General features: G+C 56.7%; 1 protein-coding gene across 1 annotated transcript; it reads right to left on the bottom strand.

Moving 5' to 3' along the window:
• Positions 1-420: 420 nt before the first annotated feature.
• IBA57 (iron-sulfur cluster assembly factor IBA57) lies at positions 421-7,122 on the bottom strand. Its single transcript, XM_069960660.1, has 3 exons — positions 6,816-7,122; positions 3,214-3,539; positions 421-2,032 (listed from the first exon to the last, which is right to left on the bottom strand). The coding sequence occupies exons 1-3, from the start codon at positions 7,043-7,045 to the stop codon at positions 1,644-1,646; spliced, it is 945 nt and encodes a 314-aa protein (XP_069816761.1). The 5' UTR covers positions 7,046-7,122; the 3' UTR covers positions 421-1,643.
• Positions 7,123-18,351: the final 11,229 nt, after the last annotated feature.

The raw sequence follows: 18,351 nt of genomic DNA on the forward strand, positions 1-18,351 counted from the left end.
CCTGACCATGTATATTTGGCTTGTTCCCCGCTGCCCTGGTCCTTTGGAGCCAGCTGTTGATCCCATCGAAACCACAGTTATGGAGCGACCTGGTGACCTCTAGCCGCAGTCCTCCAGCTTCCACATCCTGGAGCAGGATAACGGGTCAAGAGGGCGCAGGTGCGGCCCAAAACCAAACCATTAGAGTAGCACAACAGATCCACACTTACCATCTGTTACAATTACATTACTGATCCTGAGTTCCATCCTGTATTATACCCCAGAGCTGTACTCACTATTCTGCAGCTTGAGAGCGGAGATCTGCCAGCATTCTTCAGGGTCTGGCCTATTGTGGGGTAGTACTGAGGTGCTGCTGGACCAGGTGTGCAGTGTATGTCCTGTCCTGCAGAGGGCGGCACTCACCATCCCCCATACATCATGTATCACAGTAGCTGACGTCTCTTTATTGTAGATTATTACACACAAACAATGTATCCCTTCAGAACACAGACGATAAGTATGTGCCCCCCGATGCTAATGTCTCTGTGGAGATCCGGCACAGATCTGTATAACCTGCTGCCCCTGATGACTTCACCTCTGGCTCTCCTGATGACATCACCTCTGTCCCTGCCCTCCTGATGACATCATCTCTGTCCCCGCCACTATAACCAGCTGCCCCTGCCCTCCTGATGACATCATCTCTGCCCATGCTCTCCTAATGACATCACCTCTGTCCCTGCCCCTGATGACTTCACCTCTGCTCCCCCACCCATAAACAGCTGCCCCTCCCCTCCTGATGACATCATCTCTGTCCCTCTTATAACCAGCTGCCCTGGTCTCCTGATGACATCACCTCTGTCCCTGATGACTTCACCTCTGCTCCCCCCCCATAACCAACTGCCCCTGCCCTCCTAATGACATCATCTCTGTCCCTGCCCTACTGATGACATCATCTCTGTCCCCCTCTATAACCAGCTGCCCCTGCCCTCCTGATGACCCCATCTCTGTCCCTGCCCCTATATCCAGCTGCCCCTGCCCTCCTGATGACATCATCTGTCCCTGCCCCTATAACCAGCTGCCCCTGCCCTCCTGATGACATCATCTCTGCCCCTGCCCTCCTGATGACATCCTCTCTGACCCTGCCCCTATAACCAGCTGCCCCTGCCCTCCTGATGACATCATCTCTGTCCCTGCCCCTATAACCAGCTGCCCCTGCCCTCCTGATGACATCATCTGTCTCCGCCCCTATAACCAGCTGCCCCTGCCCTCCTGACGACATCATCTCTGCCCCTGCCCTCCTGATGACATCCTCTCTGACCCTGCCCCTATAACCAGCTGCCCCTGCCCTCCTGATGACATCCTCTCTGACCCTGCCCCTATAACCAGCTGCCCCTGCCCTCCTGATGACATCATCTGTCTCCGCCCCTATAACCAGCTGCCCTGCCCTTCTGATGACATCTCTGTCCCCGCCCCCTCAGTGATGTCACCAGATCTGTGACCACCACATTTGGTTTTTCATCCATAATAATCAATGTATACAGAGGAATATCAATCCAGAACAATTCCCAGGATCCTTTGCTTGCCATCCGTGAATGGACATGGGGTTTGTTACAGTGTATGAGTGCAGGTCACGAGTGTCAGGTGACATGTCAGACTCCTCCTCTTTATGCTCCATCCCCGGGACTTGGCCACCAGCTGGGCAGAAAAGCTGTGACGCTGACTGAAGCCCCACCTCTTGTTATATGAAGCTCCTCCCCCACATGGGCGAGTCTTAGAAGGGCCAGCCCCAGCTCTTCCACCCCCGCCCTGTACTTGCCAGCAGACTTTCCTGAGGATGTGGTAATCTCCGCCCCCTCCCAGTCAGCTGACGAGGGAGAAGAGAGGCGCACGGGCACCAGACGCTTCCGGATGACACCGGTGTGATGAGTCCGCGCCGTCAGCTCCTGACCAACATAACAGCCCTTAGAGAAGCTGATCCCGTTCATATAGACCAGGTTACACTCCAGCGGTAACGCCTCCCCCGGGGGCAGATCCTTCACACCCTCCGCAATCCCTGTAAGAGAGGGAGTGATCATGTGACCATGTCACATCATATCTTATTCTCCAGAGCTGCACTCACTATTCTACTGTTACATCCTGTCTCATCCTCCAGAGCTGCACTCACTATTCTACTGTTACATCCTGTCTCATCCTGAAGAGCTGCACTCACTATTCTGCTGTTACATCCTGTCTCATCCCCCAGAGCTGCACTCACTATCCTGCTGTTACATCCTGTCTCATCCTCCAGAGCTGCACTCACTATTCTGCTGTTACATCCTGTCTCATCCTCCAGAGCTGCACTCACTATTCTGCTGTTACATCCTGTCTCATCCTCCAGAGCTGCACTCACTCACTATTCTGCTGTTAAATCCTGTGTCATCCTGTAGAGCTGCATTCACTATTCTACTGTTACATCGTGTCTCATCCTCTAGAGCTGCACTCACTATTCTGCTGTTAAATACTGTCATCCTGCAGAGCTGCATTCACTATTCTACTGTTACATCGTGTCTCATCCTCCAGAGCTGCACTCACTATTCTACTGTTACATCCCGTCTCATCCTGCAGAGCTGCACTCACTATTCTGCTCTTACATCGTGTCTCATCCTTGAGAGCTGCACTCACTATTCTGCTCTTACATCGTGTCTCATCCTCCAGAGCTGCACTCACTATTCTGCACTTACATTGTGTCTCATCCTCCAGAGCTGCACTCACTATTCTGCTGTTACATCCTGTCTCATCCTCCAGAGCTGCACTCACTATTCTGCTCTTACATTGTGTCTCATCCTCCAGAGCTGCACTCACATCATGTCTGATCCCACAGAGCTGCACTTACTATTCTGCTCTTACATCCTGTCTCATCCTCCAGAGCTGCACTCACTATTCTGCTGTTACATCATGTCTCATCCTCCAGAGCTGCACTCCCTATTCTGCTTACATCCTGTCTCATCCTCCAGAGCTGCATTCACTATTCTGCTCTTACATCATGTCTCATCCTCCAGAGCTGCACTCACTATTCTGCTGTTACATCATGTCTCATCCTCCAGAGCTGCACTCACTATTCTGCTGTTACATCATGTCTCATCCTCCAGAGCTGCACTCACTATTCTGCTGTTACATCATGTCTCATCCTCCAGAGCTGCACTCACTATTCTGCTGTTACATATGATAGGAGGATATAGTGGGGTATATACGCACCGTGCTGGTATCTGTGGCGGCTGTAGTCCCGGATACTTCCCAGCTGTGTCCCGGGTGGGATCAGGTCCCTGACATCCTGTCCAGTGTCTGTTATCAGCCTGCAGCCCATTAGGGGCCCCCGGGGGTCCGGAGTACAGAGCAGGGCTCCTGGGGGCAGCGGATCTGGCTTCTCCTGGATGACGGCCCACACGGACAGCTCCGGGCACGGACGCACACTCACCTTCTTCCGGAAGTTATAGACCTGTAGATGGCGCTGAACTGCGTCCACGACCGCCGCATCACACTCCATGAGGAGGTCGGGGGACTCCGCCTGCGGGACCGGGACCCTGCCAGATGTAACAGGGAGTGAGAGAGGAGACTCCACCCGTACACCACACACACCAGGGAGCGCTCCGCCCGTACACTACACACACCAGGGAGCGCTCCGCCCGTACACTACACACACCAGGGAGCGCACTGCCCGTACACTACACACACCAGGGAGCGCACCGCCCGTACACTACACACACACACACACACACACACACACACACACACCAGGGAGCGCTCCACCCGTACACCACACACACCAGGGAGCGCTCCGCCCGTACACTACACACACACCAGGGAGCGCTCCACCCGTACACTACACACACACCAGAGAGCGCTCCGCCCGTACACCACACACACCAGAGAGCGCTCCGCCCATACACCACACACACACCGGGGAGCACTCCGCCTGTACACCACACACACACCAACCAGAGAGAGCTCCGCCCGTACACCACACACACCAGAGAGCGCTCCGCCCATACACCACACACACACCGGGGAGCACTCCGCCTGTACACCACACACACACCAACCAGAGAGCACTCCGCCCGTACACCACACACACACCAACCAGAGAGCGCTCCGCCCGTACACTATATACACACACACAAACACACACACCAGGAAGCGCTCCGCCCGTACACCACACACACCAGAGAGCGCTCCGCCCGTACACCACACACACACCAGAGATCGCTCCGCCCGTACACCACACACCAACCAGCGAGCGCTCCGCCCGTACACCACACACACACCAACCAGCGAGCGCTCCGCCCGTACACCACACACACACCAACCAGCGAGCGCTCCGCCCGTACACCACACACACACACCAACCAGAGAGCGCTCCGCCCGTACACCACACACACACACCAACCAGAGAGCACTCCGCCCGTACACCACACACACCAACCAGCGAGCACTCCGCCCGTACACCACACACACCAACCAGCGAGCGCTCCGCCCGTACACCACACACACACACCAACCAGGGAGCGCTCCGCCCGTACACCATACACACCAACCAGAGCGCTCCGCCCGTACACCACACACACATCAACCAGAGAGCACTCCGCCCGTACACCACACACACACCAACCAGAGAGCGCTCCGCCCACACACACACACACCAACCAGAGAGCGCTCCGCCCGTACACCACACACACCGGGGAGCGCTCCGCCCGTACACCACACACACACACCAGGGAGCGCTCCGCCCGTACAATACACACACACCAGGGAGCGCTCCGCCAGTACACCGCACACACCAACCAGAGAGCGCTCCGCCCATACACCACACACCAACCAGCGAGCGCTCCGCCCGTACACCACACACACACACACACCAGGGAGCGCTCCGCCCGTACACCACACACACCAACCAGGGAGCACTCCGCCCGTACACCACACACACACACCGGGGAGCGCTCCGCCCGTACACCACACACACACCAGGGAGCGCTCCGCCCGTACACCACACACACACACACACCAACCAGCGAGCGCTCCGCCCGTACACTACGCGCACACACACCGGGGAGCGCTCTGCCCGTACACCACACACACCAACCAGAGAGCGCTCCGCCCATACACCACACACACACCAACCAGAGAGCACTCCGCCCGTACACCACACACACCAACCAGCGAGCGCTCCGCCCGTACACCACACACACACACCAACCAGAGAGCACTCCGCCCGTACACCACACACACCAACCAGCGAGCGCTCCGCCCATACACCACACACACACACCAACCAGCAAGCGCTCCGCCCATACACCACACACACACACACTAACCAGAGATCGCTCCGCCCGTACACCACACACAAAACAACCAACCGGGGAGCGCTCCGCCCGTACACCACACACACACCAACCAGAGAGCGCTCCGCCCGTACACCACACACACACCAACCAGCGAGCGCTCCGCCCATAAACTACACACACGGGGGAGCGCCTTACTTTGTAAAATAACAGTAATAAGTAATAGTAATAAGCTCCATGTGATCAGTGGCCGCCGGCTGCTTATCGGCTCCACCCTGCAGTGTATGATAACGGACGGTGCAGAGGAATCAGCGGCCACCAGCTGCTCAGGAGATGACAACCACCGATTCCCGGCCGAGTGCAGAGCAGAACGCATCACCTGCCCCGAGCTCTGTGTTATCTGCCCTCCTCACTACCCTCCTATCTGCCCTCTGCCCTCCTCACTACCCTCCTATCTGCCCTCCTCACTACCCTCCTATCTGCCCTCCTCACTACCCTCCTATCTGCCCTCTGCCCTCCTCACTACCCTCCTATCTGCCCTCCTCACTACCCTCCTATCTGCCCTCTGACCTCCTCACTACCCTCCTATCTGCCCTCTGACCTCCTCACTACCCTCCTATCTGCCCTCTGACCTCCTTACTACCCTCCTATCTGCCCTCTGACCTCCTTACTACCCTCCTATCTGCCCTCTGACCTCCTTACTACCCTCCTATCTGCCCTCCTCACTACCCTCCTATCTGCCCTCTGACCTCCTTACTACCCTCCTATCTGCCCTCTGACCTCCTCACTACCCTCCTATCTGCCCTCTGACCTCCTTACTACCCTCCTATCTGCCCTCTGACCTCCTTACTACCCTCCTATCTGCCCTCTGACCTCCTTACTACCCTCCTATCTGCCCTCTGACCTCCTCACTACCCTCCTATCTGCCCTCCTCACTACCCTCCTATCTGCCCTCTGACCTCCTTACTACCCTCCTATCTGCCCTCTGACCTCCTCACTACCCTCCTATCTGCCCTCCTCACTACCCTCCTATCTGCCCTCTGACCTCCTTACTACCCTCCTATCTGCCCTCTGACCTCCTCACTACCCTCCTATCTGCCCTCCTCACTACCCTCCTATCTGCCCTCTGACCTCCTTACTACCCTCCTATCTGCCCTCTGCCCTCCTCACTACCCTCCTATCTGCCCTCCTCACTACCCTCCTATCTGCCCTCTGACCTCCTTACTACCCTCCTATCTGCCCTCTGGCCTCCTCACTACCCTCCTATCTGCCCTCTGACCTCCTCACTACCCTCCAATCTGCCCTCTGACCTCCTCACTACCCTCCTATCTGCCCTCTGACCTCCTCACTACCCTCCTATCTGCCCTCTGACCTCCTCACTACCCATGACAGGGGGGTCTCCAGACCACTGATTAACTCCTGTGTATTTTCCTAATTCCCGCCTGAAATCACACAGGACTCTTGCCAGGTGTGACTATGGCGGCTGCGGGCCTACGTGCCCTCCCTGACGTCACCACGTACCTGTACAGTATAACGTCGTACAAGCTCCGCCCCTGCACGTTGAGCAGGTGAGCGTACATGGCGCCGTCCTTCAGTCGCTCCGTGTCGTTAGTGATGAGTCCCTGCAGGAAGCTCTCGGTGCTCGGGCCGCGGAGTCGCAGCAGTCCCCGGTGCTCGGCTAGCGGGTAACAGGCGCTGCTCATGTGCCGGAGCCAGGGCCGGAACAACCGGGGAAGGAGCCGCGGCCGCATAGTTACACCGAGTGTGAGGAAGCGGGGTCACGTGACTGAGCGCCCTCCTCGGATATCTTCGTGCCGGGACGAATCCAAAGTAACTGATTGGAGACCCGCCCCCAAATAGCTTAAGCTCCTCCCCCACATGGGCGTGTCTGAGAAGTGCCAGCCCTATTTTTCCCACAACAGCCTTGTAGTTATCCTCCTGTCTCATCCCCCAGAGCTGCACTCACTATTCTGCTGTTACATCCTGTCTCATCCTCCAGAGCTGCACTCACTATTCTGCTGTTACATCATGTCTTATCCTCCAGAGCTGCACTCACTGTTCTGCTGTTACATCATGTCTCATCCTCCAGAGCTGCACTCACTATTCTGCTGTTACATCCTGTCTCATCCTCCAGAGCGGCACTCACTGTTCTGCTGTTACATCATGTCTCATCCTCCAGAGCTGCACTCACTGTTCTGCTGTTACATCCTGTCTCATCCTCCACAGCTGCACTCACTGTTCTGCTGTTACATCATGTCTTATCCTCCAGAGCTGCACTCACTATTCTGCTCTTACATCATGTCTCATCCCCCAGAGCTGCACTCACTATTCTGCTGTTACATCCTGTCTCATCCTCCAGAGCTGCACTCACTGTTCTGCTGTTACATCATGTCTCATCCTCCAGAGCTGCACTCACTGTTCTGCTGTTACATCATATCATATCCCCCAGAGCTGCACTCACTGTTCTGCTGTTACATCATGTCTCATCCCCCAGAGCTGCACTCACTATTCTGCTGTTACATCCTCTCTCACCCTCCAGAGCTGCACTCACTATTCTGCTGTTACATCCTGTCTCATCCTCCAGAGCTGCACTCACTATTCTGCTGTTACATCATAACATTACTTCCCCCCTCTACACAGCTACCCCCCCCCGCACACACCTACACAGCTACCCCCCCCCCGCACACACCTACACAGCTACCCCCCCCCCCCGCACACACCTACACAGCTACCCCCCCCTCCACACACACCTACACAGCTACCCCCCCCCCGCACACACCTCCACAGCTACCCCCCCCCCCACACACACCTACACAGCTTCCCCCCCCCCGCACACACCTACACAGCTACCCCCCCCCCCCCGCACACACCTACACAGCTACCCCCCCCCCCCCGCACACACCTACACAGCTACCCCCCCCCTCCACACACACCTACACAGCTACCCCCCCCCCCGCACACACCTACACAGCTACCCCCCCCCCCCGCACACAGCTTCCCCCCCCCCCCCCCGCACACACCTGCACAGCTTCCCCCCCCCCCTGCACACACCTACACAGCTGCCCCCCCGCTGCACACACCTACACAGCTACCCCCCCTGCACACACCTACACAGCTACCCCCCCTGCACACACTTACACAGCTACCCCCCCCGCACACACCTACACAGCTACCCCCCCCGCACACACCTACCCCGCTCCCCCCCCACACACAACTACACAGCTACCCCCCCCCCCGCACACACCTACACAGCTACCCCCCCCCCTCCACACACACCTGCACAGCTTCCCCCCCCCCCTGCACACACCTACACAGCTACCCCCCCCTGCACACACCTACACAGCTACCCCCCCCAGCACACACCTACACAGCTACCCCCCCCCCCCGCACACACCTACACAGCTACCCCCCCCCTCCACACACACCTACACAGCTACCCCCCCCCCCCGCACACACCTACACAGCTACCCCCCCCTCCACACACACCTACACAGCTACCCCCCCCCCCGCACACACCTCCACAGCTACCCCCCCCCCCCACACACACCTACACAGCTTCCCCCCCCCCGCACACACCCACACAGCTACCCCCCCCCCCCCCGCACACACCTACACAGCTACCCCCCCCCGCACACACCTACACAGCTACCCCCCCCTCCACACACACCTACACAGCTACCCCCCCCCCCCGCACACACCTACACAGCTACCCCCCCCCCCCCCGCACACAGCTTCCCCCCCCCCCCCCCGCACACACCTGCACAGCTTCCCCCCCCCCCTGCACACACCTACACAGCTGCCCCCCCCGCTGCACACACCTACACAGCTGCCCCCCCGCTGCACACACCTACACAGCTACCCCCCCCCTGCACACACTTACACAGCTACCCCCCCCGCACACACCTACACAGCTACCCCCCCCGCACACACCTACACAGCTACCCCCCCACACACAACTACACAGCTACCCCCCCCGCACACACCTACACAGCTACCCCCCCACACACAACTACACAGCTACCCCCCCCCGCACACACCTACACAGCTACCCCCCCCTCCACACACACCTGCACAGCTTCCCCCCCCCCTGCACACACCTACACAGCTACCCCCCCCTGCACACACCTACACAGCTACCCCCCCCCAGCACACACCTACACAGCTACCCCCCCCAGCACACACCTACACAGCTACCCCCCCAGCACACACCTACACAGCTACCCCCCCATACACACCTACACAGCTACCCCCCCCCACACACAGCTTCCCCCCCGCACACACCTACACAGCTACCCCCCCACACACACAGCTACCCCCCCGCACACACCTACACAGCTACCCCCCCACACACACACCTACACAGCTACCCCCCCCGCACACACCTACACAGCTGCACTCACTATTCTGCTGTTACATCCTCTCTCATCCTCCAGAGCTGCACTCACTATTCTGCTGTTACATCCTCTCTCATCCTCCAGAGCTGCACTCACTATTCTGCTGTTACATCCTGTCTCATCCTCCAGAGCTGCACTCACTATTCTGCTGTTACATCAGGTCTCATCCTCCAGAGCTGCACTCACTATTCTGCTGTTACATCATGTCTCATCCTCCAGAGCTGCACTCACTATTCTGCTGTTACATCCTCTCATCCTCCAGAGCTGCACTCACTATTCTGCTGTTACATCCTGTCTCATCCTCCAGAGCTGCACTCACTATTCTGCTGTTACATCATAACATTACTCCCCCCCTACACAGCTACCCCCCCCCCCCCCGCACACACCTACACAGCTACCCCCCCCCCGCACACACCTACACAGCTACCCCCCCCCCCCGCACACACCTACACAGCTACCCCCCCCCCCCGCACACACCTACACAGCTACCCCACACACACACCTACACAGCTACCCCACACACACACCTACACAGCTACCCCCCCCCGCACACAGCTACCCCCCCCCCTCCACACACACCTACACTGCTACCCCCCCCGCACACACATACACAACTACCCCCCCTCCACACACCTCCCCCCCCCCCGCACACACCTACACAGCTACCCCCCCCGCACACACCTACACAGCTACCCCCCCCTCCACACACACCTACACAGTTACCCCCCCCCCCCCGCACACACCTACACAGCTACCCCCCCCCCCGCACACACCTACACAGCTACCCCCCCCCCACACACACACCTACACAGCTACCCCCCCTCCACACACACAGCTACCCCCCTCCACACACACCTACACAGCTGCACTCACTGTTCTGCTGTTACATCCTGTCTCATCCTCCAGAGCTGCACTCACTGTTCTGCTGTTACATCATGTCTCATCCTCCAGAGCTGCACTCACTATTCTGCTGTTACATCATGTCTCATCCTCCAGAGCTGCACTCACTATTCTGCTGTTACATCATGTCTCATCCTCCAGAGCTGCACTCACTATTCTGCTGTTACATCATGTCTCATCCTCCAGAGCTGCACTCACTATTCTGCTGTTACATCACAACATTACTCCCCCCCCCTACACAGCTACCCCCCCCCCCGCACAAACCTACACAGCTACCCCCCCCCCTCCGCACAAACCTACACAGCTACCCCCCCCCCCCCCCGCACACACCTACACAGCTACCCCCCCCGCACACACCTACACAGCTACCCCCCCCCCGCACACACCTACACAGCTACCCCCCCACACACAGCTACCCCCCCCGCACACACCTACACAGCTACCCCCCCCCCCGCACACACCTACACAGCTACCCCACACACACACCTACACAGCTACCCCACACACACACCTACACAGCTACCGCCCCCCCCCCCCGCACACACCTACACAGCTACCGCCCCCCCCCCCCCGCACACACCTACACAGCTACCCCCCCCCCCTGCACACACCTACTCAGCTACCCCCCCCCCCCGCACACACCTACACAGCTAACCCCCCCCGCACACACCTACACAGCTACCCCCCCCGCACACTCCTACACAGCTACCCACCCCCCCCCCGCACACACCTACACAGCTACCCCCCCCCGCACACACCTACACAGCTAACCCCACCCCGCACACACCTACACAACTACCCCCCCCCCCGCACACTCCTACACAGCTATCGCCCCCCCCCCCCCCCACACACACCTACACAGCTACCCCCCCCGCACACACCTACACAGCTACCCCCCCCCCCCCCCGCACACACCTACACAGCTACCCCCCCCCCCCCGCACACACCTACACAGCTACCCCCCTCCGCACACACCGACACAGCTACCCCCGCCCCCCCCCCCGCACACACCTACACAGCTACCCCCCCCCCCCGCACACACCTACACAGCTACCCCCCCCGCACACACCTACCCCCCCCCCCCCCCACACACACCTACACAGCTACCCCCCCCCGCACACAGACAGCTACCCCCCTCCGCACACACCTACACAGCTACCCCCCCCCGCACACACCTACACAGCTACCCCCCCCCCCCCCGCACACACCTACACAGCTACCCCCCCCGCACACACCTACACAGCTACCCCCCCGCACACACCTTCACAGCTACCCCACTCCCCCCGCACACACCTACACAGCTACCCTCCCCTTTGCACACACACAGCTACCCCCCCGCACACACAGAGCTACTCCCCCCCCCCGCACACACCTACACAGCTACCCTCCCCTTTGCACACACACAGCTACCCCCCGCACACACCGACACAGCTACCCCCCCCCCCCCGCACACACCGACACAGCTACCCCCGCCCCCCCCCCGCACACACCTACACAGCTACCCTCCCCTTTGCACACACACAGCTACCCCCCGCACACACCTACACAGCTACCTCCCCTGCACACACCTCCCCCCCCCACACACACACACCTACACAGCCCCCGCACACTTCTTAAATAGAAACAATTATATATGGACACAAATTCTGCCAGATGCTCCCGGCAGCCGTCACTAGATGGCAGAAGAGTCCTGGAAACCTGTGTGTCGGGCCCTGTGTATATGTCTGTCTGTGTGTGTGTATGTGTGTGTGTGTGTGTGTGTATACACAGTGGTACTTCGGATTACGAGTATAATTCGTTCCGGGACGGCTCCTGTATGATATGTATGGTGTGTATGTATGGTGTGTATGTTGTGTACAGTCCTGTATGTGTATGTATGATGTGTATGATATGTATGATGTGTATGGTGTGTACAGTCCTGTATGTGTATGTATGGTGTGTACAGTCCTGTATGTGTATGTATGATGTGTATGGTGTGTACAGTCCTGTATGTGTGTATGTATTATGTGTATGATGTGTATGTGTATGTATTATGCGTATGGTGTGTACAGTCCTATATGTGTGTATGTATGATGTGTATGTATGATGTGTATGGTGTGTACAGTCCTGTATGATGTGTATGTATGATGTGTATGGTGTGTACAGTCCTGTATGATGTGTATGTATGATGTGTATGTGTATGGTGTGTACAGTCCTGTATGATGTGTATGTATGATGTGTATGGTGTGTACAGTCCTGTATGATGTGTATGTATGATGTGTATGGTGTGTACAGTCCTGTATGATGTGTATGTATGATGTGTATGTGTATGGTGTGTACAGTCCTGTATGTGTATATATTATGCGTATGGTGTGTACTGTCCTATATGTGTGTATGTATTATGTGTATGATATGTATGATGTGTATGTATGATGTGTATGGTGTGTACAGTCCTGTATGTGTGTATGTATTATGTGTATGATGTGTATGTGTATGGTGTGTACAGTCCTGTGTGTGTATGTATTATGTGTATGATATGTATGATGTGTATGTGTATGGTGTGTACAGTCCTGTGTGTGTATGTATTATGTGTATGATATGTATGATGTGTATGTGTATGGTGTGTATGTGTATGGTGTGTACAGTCCTGTAGTCGGTGGGGGGGCTCTCAGGTTGGATGTTGGCTCGTTCTCCTCCCGGGGGTCGGCAGGATTTGGGGGTCCCGGTACAGTCCTCCTCATGGTGATTATGGGACAATGGCCGCTGTGTGGGGAGGAGATGAGAGGAAACCGCAGTGATGGAATAATGGCCGGAGTGTCCCCCCAATATATCCCCCCAAACACCTGGATAACACGGACCCCCAGACCCTCATCTACAGGGAGGCGGGAAGTAACAAGAAGCCTGAGTCTTGTATTATAGGGGTCAGCTAGGCTGATGGGGGGGGGGGGTCCTCCTGTATTATAGGGGTCAGCTAGGCTGATGGGGGGTCCTCCTGTATTATAGGGGTCAGCTAGGCTGATGGGGGGGGTCCTCCTGTATTATAGGGGTCAGCTAGGCTGATGGGGGGGGTCCTCCTGTATTATAGGGGTCAGCTAGGCTGATGGGGGGGTCCTCCTGTATTATAGGGGTCAGCTAGGCTGATGGGGGGTCCTCCTGTATTATAGGGGTCAGCTAGGCTGATGGGGGGGGGGGTCCTCCTGTATTTTAGGGGTCAGCTAGGCTGATGGGGGGGGGGGGGGTCCTCCTGTATTATAGGGGTCAGCTAGGCTGATGGGGGGGGGTCCTCTTGTATTATAGGGGTCAGCTAGGCTGATGGGGGGGGGGTCCTCCTGTATTATAGGGGTCAGCTAGGCTGATGGGGGGGGTCCTCCTGTATTATAGGGGTCAGCTAGGCTGATGGGGGGGGTCCTCCTGTATTATAGGGGTCAGCTAGGCTGATGGGGGGGTCCTCCTGTATTATAGGGGTCAGCTAGGCTGATGGGGGGGTCCTCCTGTATTATAGGGGTCAGCTAGGCTGATGGGGGGGTCCTCCTGTATTATAGGGGTCAGCTAGGCTGATGGGGGGTCCTGTATTATAGGGGTCAGCTAGGCTGATGGGGGGTGGGTCCTCCTGTATTATAGGGGTCAGCTAGGCTGATGGGGGGGTCCTCCTGTATTATAGGGGTCAGCTAGGCTGATGGGGGGGGGGGTCCTCCTGTATTATAGGGGTCAGCTAGGCTGATGGGGGGTCCTGTATTATAGGGGTCAGCTAGGCTGATGGGGGGTCCTCCTGTATTATAGGGGTCAGCTAGGCTGATGGGGGGGGGGTACTCCTGTATTATAGGGGTCAGCTAGGCTGATGGGGGGTCCTGTATTATAGGGGACAGCTAGGCTGATGGGGGGTCCTGTATTATAGGGGTCAGCTAGGCTGATGGGGGGGGGGGTGCTCCTGTATTATAGTGGTCAGCTAGGCTGATGGGGGGGGTCCTCCTGTATTATAGGGGTCAGCTAGGCTGATGGGGGGGGGTCCTCCTGTATTATAGGGGTCAGCTAGGCTGATGGGGGGGTCCTCCTGTATTATAGGGGTCAGCTAGGCTGATGGGGGGTCCTCCTGTATTATAGGGGTCAGCTAGGCTGATGGGGGGGTCCTCCTGTATTATAGGGGTCAGCTAGGCTGATGGGGGGTCCTCCTGTATTATAGGGGTCAGCTAGGCTGATGGGGGGGGGTCCTCCTGTATTATAGGGGTCAGCTAGGCTGATGGGGGGGTCCTCCTGTATTATAGGGGACAGCTAGGCTGATGGGGGGTCCTCCTGTATTATAGGGGACAGCTAGGCTGATGGGGGGGGTCCTGTATTATAGGGGTCAGCTAGGCTGATGGGGGGGGTCCTCCTGTATTATAGGGGTCAGCTAGGCTGATGGGGGGTCCTCCTGTATTATAGGGGTCAGCTAGGCTGATGGGGGGGGTCCTCCTGTATTATAGGGGTCAGCTAGGCTGATGGGGGGGTCCTGTATTATAGGGGTCAGCTAGGCTGATGGGGGGGGGTCCTCCTGTATTATAGGGGTCAGCTAGGCTGATGGGGGGTCCTCCTGTATTATAGGGGTCAGCTAGGCTGATGGGGGGTCCTCCTGTATTATAGGGGTCAGCTAGGCTGATGGGGGGTCCTCCTGTATTATAGGGGTCAGCTAGGCTGATGGGGGGTCCTCCTGTATTATAGGGGACAGCTAGGCTGATGGGGGGTCCTCCTGTATTATAGGGGTCAGCTAGGCTGATGGGGGGGGTCCTCCTGTATTATAGGGGTCAGCTAGGCTGATGGGGGGGGTCCTCCTGTATTATAGGGGTCAGCTAGGCTGATGGGGGGGGGTCTCCTCCTGTATTATAGGGGTCAGCTAGGCTGATGGGGGGGTTCTCCTGTATTATAGGGGTCAGCTAGGCTGATGGGGGGGTCCTGTATTATAGGGGTCAGCTAGGCTGATGGGGGGGGGGTTCTTGTATTATAGGGGTCAGCTAGGCTGATGGGGGGGTCTTGTATTATAGGGGTCAGCTAGGCTGATGGGGGGGTCCTCCTGTATTATAGGGGTCAGCTAGGCTGATGGGGGGTTCTCCTGTATTATAGGGGTCAGCTAGGCTGATGGGGGGGGTCTTCCTGTATTATAGGGGTCAGCTAGGCTGATGGGGGGGTCCTGTATGCCCCATGACATACCCCTCGACATACCCCTCCTGGTGCCACCAGATGCCTCCGCCTTCTCTGCTGCCGCCATTTCCCCTCTGGTCGGGATGTGCTTGTGTTTCCCGCTGGTTGGGGTCCAGGGTGGAGGCTTTGGCTCTCGTCCCCTCATCCTGGATTTGGCCGCAATTCCTTCTTTCACTGAGAATGGAGGGAGATGAAACAGCGCTGTGACCTCTGGCAGCCGAGGGGTTAATGCCAGGTCAGCTCCATAAACAGCAGCCTCACCTACAGAACAGTCATCAGCATAAGGTCCAGAGACTGCTGCGCCTGTATCTAATCTCATCATGTGCTCTGTATCTCATCCCGTCATGTGTGATACTCCCTGCTGCCTCTGTATCTAATCCCGTCATGTGTGATAGTTTCTGCTGCCCCTGTATCTCATCCCATTGTGTATTACTCTCTGCTGCCCCTGTATCTAATCCCGTTGTGTATTACTCTCTGCTGCCCCTGTATCTAATCCCGTTGTGTATTACTCTCTGCTGCCCCTGTATCTAATCCCATTGTGCGGTACTCTCTGCTGCCCCTGTGTCTAATCCTGTCATGTGTGATACTCTCTGCTGTCCAGCATCACGCATGACGGGATTAGATACAGTCTGCTGCCTCTGTATCTCATCCTGTCATGTGTTCTACTCTCTGCTGCCCCTGTATCTAATCCTGTCCTGTGTGATACTGTTGTATCTGATGGATCTTCACCTATCCTTTGTCATACTCACTCTTTTATGTGTGTTACAATCCTGATGTATCTCAGCCTATCATGTGTGATGCGGTCTCGGAGAAGGACATGTTTAATGCTCTAGGTGTCTCGGATTGTTTACGTCAGGGGTCTATAACACACGGGGCCCGGGGCCCTGGAGCTCCATTTCAGAGCCCTCCCAGGAATCCAGGGCCCAGTGACCTTCGCTTTAACTGTGTGCATCTTAAAGACAAGGACATGGTTGAAAGCTGTGGAACAAAGATTGCTGGCACTATGTTTCCTGCACTGACAGAGGGAAGCAGCTAAATGTAGCCCTGAAAGGACACCGAGGAGCTATAGGGAAGCCATGACAGGTGAGGTGTTATTTATATTTCATAGGGACTGCACAAAGAGGCATACTACTGTATGAGGGCTGATGAGAGAGGTCTACTACTGTGGGGGCTGCACAAAGAGGCCTGCTACTATATGGGGGCTGCACAGGAAGGCCAACTACTATATTGGGGCTGCGCAGAGAGACCTACTACTGTATGGGGGCTGCACAGGAAGGCCTACTACTGTATGGGGGCTGCGCAGAGGCCTACTACTGTATGGGGGCTGCACAGGAAGGCCAACTACTATATTGGGGCTGCGCAGAGAGACCTACTACTGTATGGGGGCTGCACAGGAAGGCCTACTACTGTATGGGGGCTGCGCAGAGGCCTACTACTGTATGGGGGCTGCACAGGAAGGCCAACTACTATATTGGGGCTGCGCAGAGAGACCTACTACTGTATGGGGGCTGCACAAAGAGGCCTACTACTGTATGGGGGCTGCGCAGAGAGGCCTACTACTGTATGGGGGCTGCGCAGAGAGGCCTACTACTGTATGGGGGCTGCACAGGAAGGCCTACTACTGTATGGGGGCTGCACAGAGGCCTACTACTATAGGGGGGATGCACAGAGAGGCCTACTACTATATGGGGGATGCACAGAGAGGCCTACTACTGTATGGGGGCTGCGCAGAGAGGCCTACTACTGTATGGGGGCTGCACAGAGAGGCCTACTACTATATGGGGGATGCACAGAGAGGCCTACTACTGTATGGGGGCTGCGCAGAGAGGCCTACTACTGTATGGGGGCTGCACAGAGAGGCCTACTACTGTATGGGTAAATAAAACATATAAGGTATTGGTCTCCTTCACAGAGACAGTCCTAGATGGGCCACAACCCGATTAGTGGTGCTGCACGGGGATATCAATAGACCTGTCATCCATACAATAAAAACAAGCAAGCTAGCGGATTCCACCAAGGTGGTCCACTTGCATCCACCGGCGCTACTCACTATAAATGTGTATATTAGAATGCTGTCCAAAAGGAGTACAAGTGTCACATATGAAATCCGCTCCTGGGCTAAAAACCACACTTTGTCACAAAGACAAAGTAAGGAGGCCGTAGTAGACCAAAAAACTAGATCTACGGGCGGAAGTTTTTGTGGTGCCCGCTGCCGGCCGGAGCGTGCCCACACTCCATCCACTATACTGCCTGTTCCTGGACTTAAGTTCTGAAGGATTATTACCTGTGCCACTGCATCCAATATCCCGGACTGTATACACTGGATTTGTATCCTGTTTTCTCTTGCCGCGGATCGTCTGTGCTGGACCTGCTCTCTTATTGTTTGCTCCAATTACCCAGGTAGGATCAGTTTCATGGTATCTTATGCTGGAGAGAGCGAGCTGAGACTTGTAGTGCCTGCATTAGACGGATTGGCAGGGCTGCAGAGTTAGCCAGTGTGGTTTTTAGCCCAGGAGCGGATTTCATATGTGACACTTGTACTCCTTTTGGACAGCATTCTAATATACACATTTATAGTGAGTAGCGCTGGTGGATGCAAGTGGACCACCTTG

This window comes from Dendropsophus ebraccatus, chromosome 2 (assembly GCF_027789765.1).
Source record: "Dendropsophus ebraccatus isolate aDenEbr1 chromosome 2, aDenEbr1.pat, whole genome shotgun sequence".
NCBI lineage: Eukaryota > Metazoa > Chordata > Amphibia > Anura > Hylidae > Dendropsophus > Dendropsophus ebraccatus.

Bases quoted from the DNA above. Each gene is read 5' to 3' on its own strand.
- IBA57 (XM_069960660.1), bottom strand. From the start codon at position 7,045: ATGCGGCCGCGGCTCCTTCCCCGGTTGTTCCGGCCCTGGCTCCGGCAC. The intron at 3,540-6,815 runs GTACGTGGTGAC...TACATCTGGCAG, and splicing joins TACGACGTTATACTGTACAG to GGTCCCGGTCCCGCAGGCGG. The intron at 2,033-3,213 runs GTGCGTATATAC...CCTCTCTTACAG, and splicing joins CCGCCACAGATACCAGCACG to GGATTGCGGAGGGTGTGAAG.